Source organism: Bos grunniens, chromosome 14, assembly GCF_055505025.1.
Source record: "Bos grunniens cultivar Pamir isolate PY7600 chromosome 14, Bosgru_T2T1.0, whole genome shotgun sequence".
Lineage (NCBI taxonomy): Eukaryota > Metazoa > Chordata > Mammalia > Artiodactyla > Bovidae > Bos > Bos grunniens.
In genome coordinates, this window is record NC_141178.1 from 65,935,093 (window position 1) to 65,948,044 (window position 12,952).

Genomic DNA, 12,952 nt, shown 5'->3' on the forward strand with positions numbered 1-12,952 from the left:
TCCCAACTCTACTCTAAGAAGACAAATTTTAGAAATAGTGGGGTAACTTAAATTGTGTTTCAATGATTCTAAAAATTGTACCCCTCCCCATTTTAACATGCCCAAAATTGGGATGTATAACTGATGGTATGTCATAGTTTTAATTTTCAGTGTTTTTTCCTTTCTTACTGTCTCATAAAATAATGTTCCATGTTTCAACTGTTGCTACCTTGGATTCCATGAAATACAGTAGTAGGTATTCCATGAATGTACTCAGTCATGTCCAACTCTTTGTGACTGCATGGACTGTAGGCCACCAGGTGCTTCTGTCCATGGAATTTTCCAGGCAAGAATACTGGAGTGGGTTACCATTTCCTTCTTCAATTCCATGAACAGTAGATGAAATAAGATGCAGATTTAAATACATATAATAATAGACCAAGTAAATAATTGAAAAATAACAGTAACAAAGAAACAAACTTAAAATGGCACAACCTCACTTATCTGGAGAATCTGTTACACAATTTAAGAATAAAAAAATTCTACTTGAGAGCAAGTGGGCTTCCATTCTTTATGAGAAGAATTAATGTAAAAATAATTATTTCATCAAAACAAATTTTATTCTAATTGGCACCCCCACCATCTGTATTAAGCCCACCAAAATGGGGAGAAAAGTGAAAGTTCTGAGCTAATTAAAGTTAGATTTAAATTTTCCCTGGCTGGGCCAAGTAAACTTAAACTCCATGAAGTACATACTTCCTAATTCATTGAAACTAATTCCTTGAGTATTAACATGGGATTCATGCTATCTATCTCAGGGTTCTTGAGAAATGAAATTTAAATATGTATAAAGCCACCTAGTCCCACTGAACAAATCAAAAACCAAAAATAAAGGAAAAACATGTTCTGCCTCCTTTGTGAAAAGTTTTAGAAGCATATCAACAGAGATATTCATAAATGACTTTGAATTGATGAAAAACTTGATAGCAAGCAATCAGAAATACAAATAGTATCTTGAATAAAAGCTTTTTATACATGCTTCCCAGGTGGCACTAGCGGTAAAGAACCTGCCTGCCAATGCAGGAGTTGTAAGAGACCAGGTGTAACCCCTCGGTTGGGAAGATCCCTTGGAGGAGGGCATGGCAACCCACTCCAGTACTGTCTGGAGAATTTCATGGACAGAAGAGCCTGGTGGGCTCCAAAGGATCGTAAAGAGTCGGAGGTGACTGGAGCAACTTAGCATGCAAAGCATAGGCTCTGAATCAGAAGCATATATCATAAGCAAGTTACAGTCATAAAAGTCTCTTTAGATTACTCAAGTACCCAGAACTGATTCTGTGTCAACCAACCTTGTCAGCTGCACTCACACACATAACAGACACTGCTTTTGAATAAGAAAATAACAAACCTAGTACATATTAAATTTTTAATTCAATAATATTCATTTAGCACAATTTCATTTCAAATAAATTTCATTTTATAACTTGAACTTTTGATCAGTTAAGAACACACTTAAAAATTAAATGCAAATCCTGAATTAATACTTTAAAACTATTTTGAATTAACATTCAAGCATCTGTATTACCTTGTAAAATGTCTGCCATTAGCATGTTTCTCCGTTATCACCGTATTCTTATCAAAACTAGAATCTGAAGAATTCTGTGCATTTTTTCTCAAGGACCTTAAAGTACGTGTCTGGTGGTAGGTTTCAACTTCCTTAACTGAAGACCCATCCTTCAAAAGAAAAATTTAAAAAGCCATTTAAGTTTTTTTCTTCAGTCAAATATCCCAGTTAAACTCCTAAGACTTCTCTCTGATTAAAAAGTTTGTAACAACTGCTTTTGGAACAGTATTATTTTTGCATCTCCACAAGAAACTAAAATAGTTAATATCTAGGATAATCATTTTATGATAAACAAGTATGAATAATGTCTATAAGGTGGCTAATTTAAGATTTATTAATGGTTTATAGTTCTATTTCATAACAAGTAGTCTAGAGTGAAATTTTCTGCCACTGATAAAAAGTTGTACTAGTTCATAACAGTAAGTGCTCCTCTTTTTTAAGGCTACAGAAATTAGAAAGATACACACACAAACTTGGAACCACTGGCGGCAACTTTAAAATAACTAGACAATCAGAACTTTTGGCTTCAGAAGCAATTTTGGCTTCAATGACAAAAAGGAGTCATTACTATCTCACACAGTTTCAGTCAGATAATGTAAAAATGAATTTAAAGACTGTTTAAATATGTTAATTGTTAAGTTATTAAGTCGTGTCCGACTCTTTATGACCCCATGGACCCTCCAGGCTCCTCTGTCCATGAGGTTCTCCAGGCAAGAATACTGGGGTGGGCTGCCATTTCCTTCTCCATTAAATATGTTAATTTCTTGTAAAAACCACAGAGTGCCATGTAACTTTGTTTTTGCTCAACAGAGACTCTCTAAGTTAGTGGGTTGGCTTTATAAGCTACAGAGGTTCTATCATAAACTGTTCAAGATTTCATAGATGCCTCTTAGAAACCACATAAAGGATATTTTTACATTAGAAGAGAAGGAAATGTACCTAACAACACTATAATCCTAAATTTTACTACTCTAAAAATTTATAATTTTAGAAAAACAGGCATTTATTTTTTTTAATGAAACGTCGTTCCCCCCACGCTTCTTTTTTTTTTTTTTTTGGTTTTAAAATCTAACATTTTATTTGTTTTCTAGTTGTCCCATTTCTTCTCTCATCCTTTCATTTCCCTCTCTTGCCTCTTTTTGGAATAATCAAGAATTTCTGTTATTCCATTCCCCCCCCCCCCCACGCTTCTTAGGCTGGCTTTACCTGGTCATTTCATTATGTTTTATTAGGATATTTTGTCATTTAATTTTGTTTCAGGAAGAATATTTGATGGGCTCACAAGTAAGAATATTTATATCATAAGGACCTGTGTAAGAAACTGACATGCTCTTAAAGGCATGAGAGGACAAGTTAAAAAAAATTAGGTTCTTCATAAGATATTAAGTGATATGTCTGAGCTACACACTTTCATCAATGTGCCCGTATTTCAAGATGTCTGAAAAAAGAACACCTATGCATTTAGATAAGTGCATTATTTTTAAAATGAATACCTACATCTTATATGCATGTGGTGTAATGTAAGACTCCAAAAAAAATTGTTTAAGGGTATTTATTTTTAGTTTCTCAAATTCCATATGTACTTTTTCTTAAAATGGATCTAAGAAGACATCCTAACACAAGGCATCCTCTTAAATTTACCTTTCTCCCATTTTACAAAAGAAAGTCATATCTCTCACTCATTCTGAATCTTACTATTATAGGCTGCTTCAAGGCATTAAAAATCTTCAAAGAGCCAAACATAGAAAAACACTAATGTAGGTGTTAAGAAAATGAATGACTATGCTAGGCAACAAATCCTTTCCTTTGTTAGATGTTCCCAATTCTTCGCTTTTAACAAAATTGAAAGGAGACCTAATCAAGCTAAGAGACCATTAAAAATGTTTGGCAAGTGATTTTCTGCACATAAGCCAGAAAAACTGAGTGGCACTGCAAACAAAACTCCTTTCATTACTATCTATTTATTTATATGAACAATGTTTCTCAGCACTTACCTTTACAAAAACAATGAAGCAAGATGCCAAAACACTGTCCTCAACAATAAATAAGATCTGCCCACAGATACATAAGCTAACTGGGTGGGTAGGGAGACTTCAACCACATGAAATCCTAACAAAATATTACTTCCTATGTTTAATCATTTTAATAAAAATATTTTTGTTGTTTTCATCAGTTGAATATTAATAATTACAATAATTTAATGCACAAAAATTTTATTTCTTAGAGCTCTGTCATGGAAAAGTGGAAAAATACAAATTTTGTTTTACAAGTATGAAAGGATAATTAACTAATGACTTTCAAGCATGAAAATATATCAAGATAAAATGCTGTTAGTTAAGTGGATGGGAAATAAAAATTAAAAGAGAAAAGAATCAAGGTAAAATTTCTGGCTGCTAAAAGAGCTTGTTCATGCGTTAACTTTTAATGCTTCAAGACAGGTATCAAACAACTACGATTTTTAGATTCCAGGGGTTACTTATAAAAGTGTGATGCAATAGTTTTATTTTTTAATGTCAACTTTAAAAAAATGACAGAAATTATCTCCTTTGTAACTATTTAAACTGATGTGGGGGATGGGGAGGACCTTAGATGGCAGCTTAAAAATGTAAGAGATTATAAAGCTAAAAAAATTTTAAAACTCAGAAGAAAACATAGGGAAAACTTTCATGATATTGGATTTGGCAATGATTTCTTAGGACACCAAAAGCACAGACAACAAAATAAAAAGATTAAGTTGGACTTCATCAAAATTAAAAAAACTTTTGTACAAAGGACATTATCAATTAAGTAAAGTGGAAACTCCTGGAACTGGAGAACGTATCTGCAAATCATGTATTTGACAATGACAAAGGACTGATACCCACAATATATAAATTCTATACTGCCACAACAATAAAAAGTTAAAAACAGGCAAAGGACTTGAATGGACATTTCTTCAAAGAATATACACAAATAGCCCATATACACATGAAAAGATGCTCAACATAACTAGTCATAAGGAAACAGAAATCAAACCCAACAGGGGATCACACCAATTAGGAAGGCTATTACCAGGAAAAAAAAAGAGACAGAGAGAGAGAAAGTAAGTGTTGGCAAGAAAGTGAAGAAACTGGAACCCTGTGTATACTGTGGAAATGAATATGGCAATTCTTCAAAAACAATTAAACACAGAATTACCACATCATCCAGCAATGCTACTTTTGGGCACAATACTCAAAAAAAAGTGAAAACAGGGGCCTGAAGAGATACCTGAACACTCCTGTCCACAGCAGCATATTCACAATAGCCCAAAGGTGAAAGCAGAGTTCATCAACAAATGAATGGATTAAAACAATAATATAGTACACACAATGAAATATTATTCAGTCAAAAATAAAGGAAATTTTAACACACTGAAATAACATGAATGAATATACTATGCTAAGTGAAATAAGTCAGTCACAAAAGAACAAATATTGTAGGTTTCCTCTTATGAGACTCCTTGCCAGGGGCTCAGAAGAGGGAAAATGGAGAGTTAGTGTGTGTGTGTGTGATTTTCTGGCCACTTGGGCGGGATCTCAGTTCTCAGACCAGGAATTCAACCTGGGCCACTGCAGTGAAAGTGCTGAGTTCAAACCACTGGACCACCTGGGAATTCCAGAGAATTCCCTTATTCTTAAAAATACCAGGGAATATTTAATAAGTACAGAGTTTGTTTTGGAAGATGAAAAATTCTGGAGATTGAGAGTGGTGATGGGTTACTGAATAATGTTAATATACTTAATGTTACAAAACTCTATATTTAAAATGGCTAAAATGATAAATTTTGTTATTTATATTACAATAAAAAAAATAAATGTCACCATATTCCTGGGAATTAAAAAAAAAAAAAAAAAAAGGTTTCTACAGAAAAAAAGGAGGGGAGTGCTAAATATTGGGAAAAAAGATTCCCTGAGAAACTCAGAAGACTTAACCTTTAAGCAGTCTAAGTGAATCTGTGATTTGCAGAGATTGGCTTAGTTCATTATCCCTAAGTAAGTACTAAGCATCAAGAAAGGCTCTCCTTAACAGCATGGAGAAAAAAACAAAACAAGTGTTTTGAGAATCACCTGTACCCGGGCATACACAGAGGAATTTAAAAATATAACTTTCAAAAATGTTCTTTATAAAAGCAATATAAAAATAAAAGCAATATGTGCCCATTACAAATGGAAAAATTAAGAAATGTACAACAATAAAACTATCACCCTCAATTTCAGTTATCCACAGATAGAAATGGGTTAAACCTTTGTATACACAAACCATTCTTTTCCTATGCATACATATTCACACAATTTTTAAATTGAGCTAATATTATTTATGCTTTGTAACTTTTTTCTAGTGATACGATCATTTTCCCAAGTCGTGAAGTATTATTCTAAAAATCTTTTTGAATGAATAGTAATCCAGCCATTACATGAATCTATTTAACAAACTGCTTAATAGTTACTTTACAGGGGAAACCTGGCACACAGCAAGTGCTATATGCCTGGTAGCTACCAGCATTATAATCTTTTAACTGGTCTTCGAAACTCTCGGATTTGTTGTCTATAATCCATCTTAAACACTATCTTATCAGATTCCTGATCTAAAAGTTGCAACTTCTAAGCCTAAAATCAAGAGCCAGCCCAAAACAAACATAAAAATGGACTATTATTGTCACAAAACAAGTATACTCCCTCAAATCCAGAGTGGCCAACTCCAGGGAGTAATATTCACCACTACATGTCAAAATCTATCCATGCTTCGAGATACTTCACTGAGCTGTGCATTTTTCATTATGTTGTGATATGTTTCAAGTTTTAAAAAATCTCCCAAGGGTTGTATATATCAGTGTCAAGTTTGGATTATCTTTCCAGACCTCTAAATAAACGTACAATGAAAAAAGAAAAGAACCCAATACCTTCTACATACTACAGTGTGTTTATTTTACCTAATAACATACAGAATAAAATGTACACAAACACAACCGAACCCCACTACCCATCCTTAAATGTCTCTTCAGCATGAAAAACAACCCTAACTTTAATGAATTGAAGAGACTCAGCTCTGTGAAAGCCCAGAAGGACAATGGCTAGCCTGACTCCAAAAGAAAGGGGCATCCAAACTTATAAAGTTTAAGAAAATAAAATCAAAGAAACAGATTTAAAACAACAACAAAATATTTTCCGGGAATCCATATAGGTCAGGGGGAAAAAATCCTTAAGCCCAGTTAAGTGAGATCATATTCAAAACGTAAAAGCAAAATGTGGTTAACAGGTAACTTTATCTTTAGAACCTGGAGGTCAACCTCCAAGATCAGATGAAGGAAAATACAAGTTAACGAATATGAATAAATCCAACCATCTTCAAAAAGAAATCTACTCCAAGAAATGCTCTGTCAATAAAAGCATGAATGAGACTAAGAAATACTCAAGTACAATGAGAGTGGATCAAGGAAGTTTCTGAAATGCGTAACTGATGTAAAAAGCAAGCTATAATCAAATCAAATCCACTGAATGTAAAGTCCTGTAATTAGAAAATATTCCAATCACAACGGTATGTTTCATTTTTTTCTATTGGTAAACTTCCTCAGCATGAATACATTACCCCCTCAAGACCCAATCCTACGCTCACTAAATAACCCTCTGGTTACAATCTATCCCACGGAGGAATACTATGTCTCAAAAAGGTGTAATAATCCCTATTGGAAATCCTAGCTGGGAAAAAATATCTTTTCTACCCTCCCACAACCATCCAAGTGCTAGCTGCTCGACCACCACATACCACTGATTCAGCAAGACAATCAACCAAATATTTACCGTGCACCTAACATGCTCTAGGTGCTAGGAGCATACACTGCTGAACAAAAGTTCAAAATCCAAGTCCCTATGGAGTTCCATTCTGACTTGGGGAGAGAAGAATATTTTAAAAGTAGGAAATTATACAATATTTAGAAGGTGGTAAATGCTAGGGAACATAAAACAGAGCAGAGCATCCTGACAACGAGCAGTTTGCAATTTTCAGTAGGGTTGTTAGGACAAGGTAGTTAGCAAACACTTCAAACAGGCTACGTCATCCAGGTTCTCCTACGTCGGACTTGCAGCGCTACTTCTTCATATAAAGGTGAACTGAGCAAGTTATTTAAAGTCTGTCCTTATCTGTTAAACAAGGATGCCTATCTTACAAAGTTATGAGGAGTGAGTTAATATTTGTAAGATTCTTGGAACACATTAAGTACTATGAGTTCTGAGTTGTTGTTGTTGCTTTTAATTTTAAAAAAATGTAAAAGGTAAAGGAACATCTGATGCAGATATCCAGAGAAAGAATATTCCCAACCAAAGGTAGAACAAGTGCAAAGGCTCTGGGATTCAATGAGCAGCTAGGCCAAAGTGGCTGCAATAGACTGGGTTTTTCAAAAGGAAGAATAGAAGAGGATGTCATCATAAAGGGAAGGGGTAAGGATGCATAGGGCTGTTTCTCAACTTTTATTCTATTTAGATAGGGATTTTTGAGCAGAGTGATCAACTGTTACGACTTTTAAAAAGATCCCTCTGTAAGCTATACTGAGAACTCAGACTTTCAAGGGAGGAGGGTGTATATGTATATGTAAGGGTGGCAAATAGGGAGGCTGGTGACGAATCTACGTTAATAACCCGTGGGAATTCACTGGTGGTGCAGTGGTTAGGACTCCGTGCCAGGGCCTAGTTTCAATCCCTGGTTCTAAGATGCCACAAGCCACCCAATGTAACAAAAACAAAAACATCTATTTTAATAATCCAGGCAAGAGCTAACAGCTTGAATCAGCAAGGCAACACTGGAGCAGCTGAGTAGTGGTCAGATTCTGAATATATTCTGAAAGTGAAGCCAACAGAATTTGCTAATATGAACTAAGAGAAAAGGATGACTCTAAGGTTTTCAGCCTCAGAAACTTCAAAGAAAAAAAAAAAGTGCCCATTAAAGTTGACTGAGGTCTTAACAGCTGACAATAACTGTGTCCTATATGTCAGCCAAGTGTCCACGTAATTGCCTTACGTGCATGATCACATTTAATTCTCATTAGCCATGTGGTGGGTTTCACCCCCTTGCAAAAAGTACAGAAACCTGCTGATATTGGTAAGCTGATGTTCAGAACATTTTTTTAAATTTCTTAATTGCTGAAGTATAGTTGATTTACAGCACTGTATTAACTACTGCTGCACAGCAAAGTGACTCAGTTACACATAAACATACACATTCTTTTTTATATTCTTTTCCATTATGGTTTATCACAGGAAGAACTAACAGTTGTTTTAAGTGCCTATATTACTTAACCACTACTCAATACAGCATTACGGTCACAGGAACTGGCACTGTCCTGAAGATAATAAACACTCAATATTTACTGAAATTAATTAGTTCTTCTGAACAAAGGTTAATAAGTGACCGAGTTCATTGAAGAAGTGTCCAGCCTCCCTAGATCTCTAACAACTTCAGCCTGTGACTGGGAAACAGATCCTGAAAGTCAGGAAATTATTTGTTTTTTCAATTCAGAATCACAATGTCAGAGACTGAATGGGCTCTTTCATTCCCCTCGGTTAAGAAGTAATTCTGATGAGGCCTCTACAAGAGATTCTGACAATTTCATATCCCGATCTCTCCCTTACCTATGTTTTTCACTCTCTCCCACCATACACACCTCCCCTCAGCTTCAGTCTGACTTACCAGTTCTAACCCTATCTCCCGTCCTGTTTTTCCCACCCCCATGACTACCCTTCGCTTCAACAGAACTAGACTACTTTCTGCTGCCTTAACTTTGCTATGTACTGTTGCTTCCTCAATTACTGTAACATTTTGTGAACGCGGTCTCCTCCATCTGTGTCTCTTTCAGCAGCTGGGGGGTGGCGGAGGGAAGGTGGAGGGACTCTCTCCCTCGGACTTAATTGAATCTACCAATCAAACATCCCATCTGTATATCAGACCTAGGAGAAGAACTTCTTTCAAGAAGACTATACTGCTCCACCTCCATGGAAACCTACAGACCTTGTTTATAGCTGTTAACACGAAAATAAGGGAAAGGGAACGGGTTGTGGTAGCGGAAGATCCAAGTTCCAACTTCGATCTACCACTTCCCGAGTCCTTTTTTTCATCGGTAAGATACGTAATTATCCATTCTCATGGTGCTGTTATGAGGCTTAAGTAAAAAAGACGTAAATGAAACGTCGCTCTCCATCCCTCCACGTTATGCAACCTGGTGTTATTCAGGGCGTTCGGATTACCGAACTTCTCTGGATCGTAAACTCTAGGTCAGGGAACCTGAGTCACAATCTTTCTATCCACTCGCGGCTTCTAAGACACTCGTTATGCACACAAGTAAGCGCTCGGTAAACGCGCGTGGCTCGCGATCGCTGCGAACCTAGGGCAGCAGCCTGGGCCATCGGTCCCGGAGGTGTGCGAGGTGGGGGGCGGGGCAAGCCGCTAATCAAGGTGGGGCCCCGAACTGCACTTCGGCTGCGGAGACCTCCGGTTTCCTCTTGAGTGAAACCAGATTAACACACCCTCTCAACACTCAGCTCTTCTCTCCACCAGACCCACACACCCCTTCGGGCTCCGATTCTGAGAAGCCTTCCATTTTACGCGTCCTCGACAAATACTTCTCCCAACCTACACCCCCTCTTCTCTGCCCCACCCCCAGCCAACTGTCACTCCGATCCCACCGCCCACTCCCATCTCGCAAGGCCCTGCCGGGCAGTGGGCAGCGGGCAGTCCCCCAGGCCCGGCCCCAGGGGCCCGCCCCAGGCCGGTACTCACGCCCGCGGCGGCCGCGGTGACGGCGGACTGCTCAGCGGCGCCGGCCGAGCGGAGCCGCCTCCGGCCGATCTGCTCCAAACTGAGGAATTCGCTGGACAGGTCCAGAGAGTCCGTGGCCGAGGCGGCGGGGTGGCTCTGCAGCTCTAGGCTGCTGCGAAGGACCACCATCTTCTCTCCCTTCTTGCCCTGCCGTCCGCGGCAGGAGACGCACCAGAGTTCAGGCAACAGCCGCTCAGGCGCTTCCGCGCTCCGAATTCTGGCGCCACTTGCGCCGCGCCGCCGGCCGCAGCGCGCGCGCCCGGAATCCCTCCGCCGCCAGTCCCGCCCACGCCGCCACCCTACCACGGCGGGCTCGAAACTTTCCTCTCCGTAGCGCAGAGGGCTTTGGGCCGAATTTGAGCAGAACCCACACCGACGGTATCAGGGGCCGAGGCGACAGTGACAGGAGACTGCTTACTCCTTTTTCTTAGATAATTCCGGCTCGCTGAGCTCGGCGGAGGGACACTACGGATGGTTGCGCGACGTCCTGTTTGGAATTTTGGCGCGTGGACGCTGGCGGGGCGGGGGGGCGCGGGAAAGGAGGCTCCCGGCCTTTCTGATTGGCTGGCGGGGCCTGGTGGCCCCGCCCCGCCACTTCCGACACCAGCCCTCCGCTTCCCGCCACGCGGGATTCAAATAGAAAATGCGGAGTCCTTGACTGGGGCGGGAGAATGTACTTGACTTGTGACAGGTTTTGACTTTGCTTCTTAAGAACTCTTACTGATAACCCAAACGAGTTTAAGAGACAGAGTTAGAAGCGAGCGGGTAGAGTATTATAGTTAAAAGCAGGTTCTGTAACCCAGCGCCACCCTTTCCCGCGATCTTGAGCAAAAGATTCTCCCCGCCTGGTCTTAGATCTCCTAATCTGTAAATTAACTCTGATTTTTAACACCTAAGGTTCTAAGATATTATTATGCCTTACATATAAATATTTACTACTATTCCAGAAGAAAATAATTTATCTGAAAATAAAGCAGTCACACAACTACTTTGATAATAGCAGCGTGCTTAATGATCAGAATGTGAGCGGAGCCCTAGCGAAACAGAAACAAAAGCTATTTATTGATTTGGATGTCTGCGTTTCCTTAACTCGACATGTATTATATATTTATTGAGCATCTATTACGTGCCAGGCAGTATTCTAAGCACTCGGAATGCAGCTGTGAACAAAAAGCAAAAATGCCCTCGTGGAACTTAAATTCTGGTGAAAGGAGGAAGACTGAATACATGATATGTTTGTTACAAGGTAGTAAGTGTTACAGAGAAATGTGAAATAGGGAAGGTGAAGGGAAGCGTGAGATTTTAAATAGCGATTAGAGAGAGCTTCATGAAGTTTAAGCAGAGATCTAAAGGAGGTTATGTATATCTGGGAGAAGAGAGATGCAAGAAGGGAGCGGGGAACAGCTGGCCAGTGAGATCAAAGAGGAAAATGCTGCTAGAAGCAGATCCTGCAAGGCCTCAAAGATTTTTTGCTTTTTATTATAAGTGAGATGAAAAGACATCACAGGGTTTGAACAAAGGAGTGACCTATTCGGACTTTTGGAAAGAATCCCTTTCTCTGCTGCCTTGAGAATACAATATTGGGGACAAACATGTTAAAAATAAATTGTTAATATGAAACTGAGTTTTAACTGGGTGTCCTGTATGTTTTTTGCTAAATCTGGCAGTTACAGGTAGGAGGGCACCAGGATTATCCAGGCAACAGATGAAGTGACACAGACCAGAATGAGAGCTGTGGAGGTAATGAGACATGGTCAAATACTAGGCATGTTTGGAAGAAAGAGCCAACTGAATTTGCTCATTAATTGGATTTAGGCATGAGGGAAAGAGAGGAGTAGAAGATTACCCCAGTATTTGGTTGCTTGTTTGCTTGAGCTAATGGCAAGATGAAGCTGTACTTAACTTAGAGAAAGCTATGGCTAAAGCAAGTTTGGAGGGATTATCTGAAATTTCTTTCCATTCACACCTAAGATACAGAAATTATTAAATATTCAGCACTTAAAATTTGACCTTTTAAGAGTTTATAGAAATGTATGCACCGTGATATATACCACAGCATTAGAGAGAGCAGAGAACAACTTGAATGTCCCTCAGAGGATCCTTAAGAAGACTGCTATACAGTCAGTAAGAATTACAATGCAGGACTTCCCTGGTGGTCCAATGGCTAAGACTGTGCCCTCAATGCAGGGGGCCCAGGTTCTATCCTTTGTTAGGGAACTAGATCCCACATGCCACAACTAAAGATCCTGTATGCCATAACTAAGACTTGGTACAGCCAAATAAATAAACATTTTTAAAAATTAGGATGCAGCTGTGTTAATTACATGGAAAGTTGTGCATAATGTATTGTAACTTGTTAAGAAAGTACAAAGACTTACATATCATACAATTCCATCTTTGATTTTAAAAAAGGATATGTGTATATGCGTATATTTGCATTGGAAAAAGCCCAAAAGAAACTACAACAAAATATTAATGGTTAGTTTCTGGATGGCAATATTATGGTGGTTGTGTAGTTTCTTT

General features: G+C 38.6%; 1 protein-coding gene across 2 annotated transcripts in view; it reads right to left on the reverse strand.

The window, feature by feature from the left end:
• ATAD2 (ATPase family AAA domain containing 2) overlaps positions 1 to 10,648 on the reverse strand; it is a 63,329-nt gene extending 52,681 nt beyond the window's left edge. For both annotated transcript variants that reach the window (XR_015140922.1, XM_086337083.1), the window contains exons 1-2: positions 10,391 to 10,648; positions 1,565 to 1,713 (exon numbers count right to left, since the gene is read on the reverse strand). Coding sequence is in view for 1 of the 2 variants with exons in the window: in XM_086337083.1 (XP_086193209.1) it covers positions 1,565 to 1,713; positions 10,391 to 10,558 (317 nt within the window). In the remaining variant the exon portion in view is untranslated. The remainder of the gene's footprint in view (positions 1 to 1,564; positions 1,714 to 10,390) is intronic.
• Between the last annotated feature and the right edge of the window lie 2,304 nt (positions 10,649 to 12,952).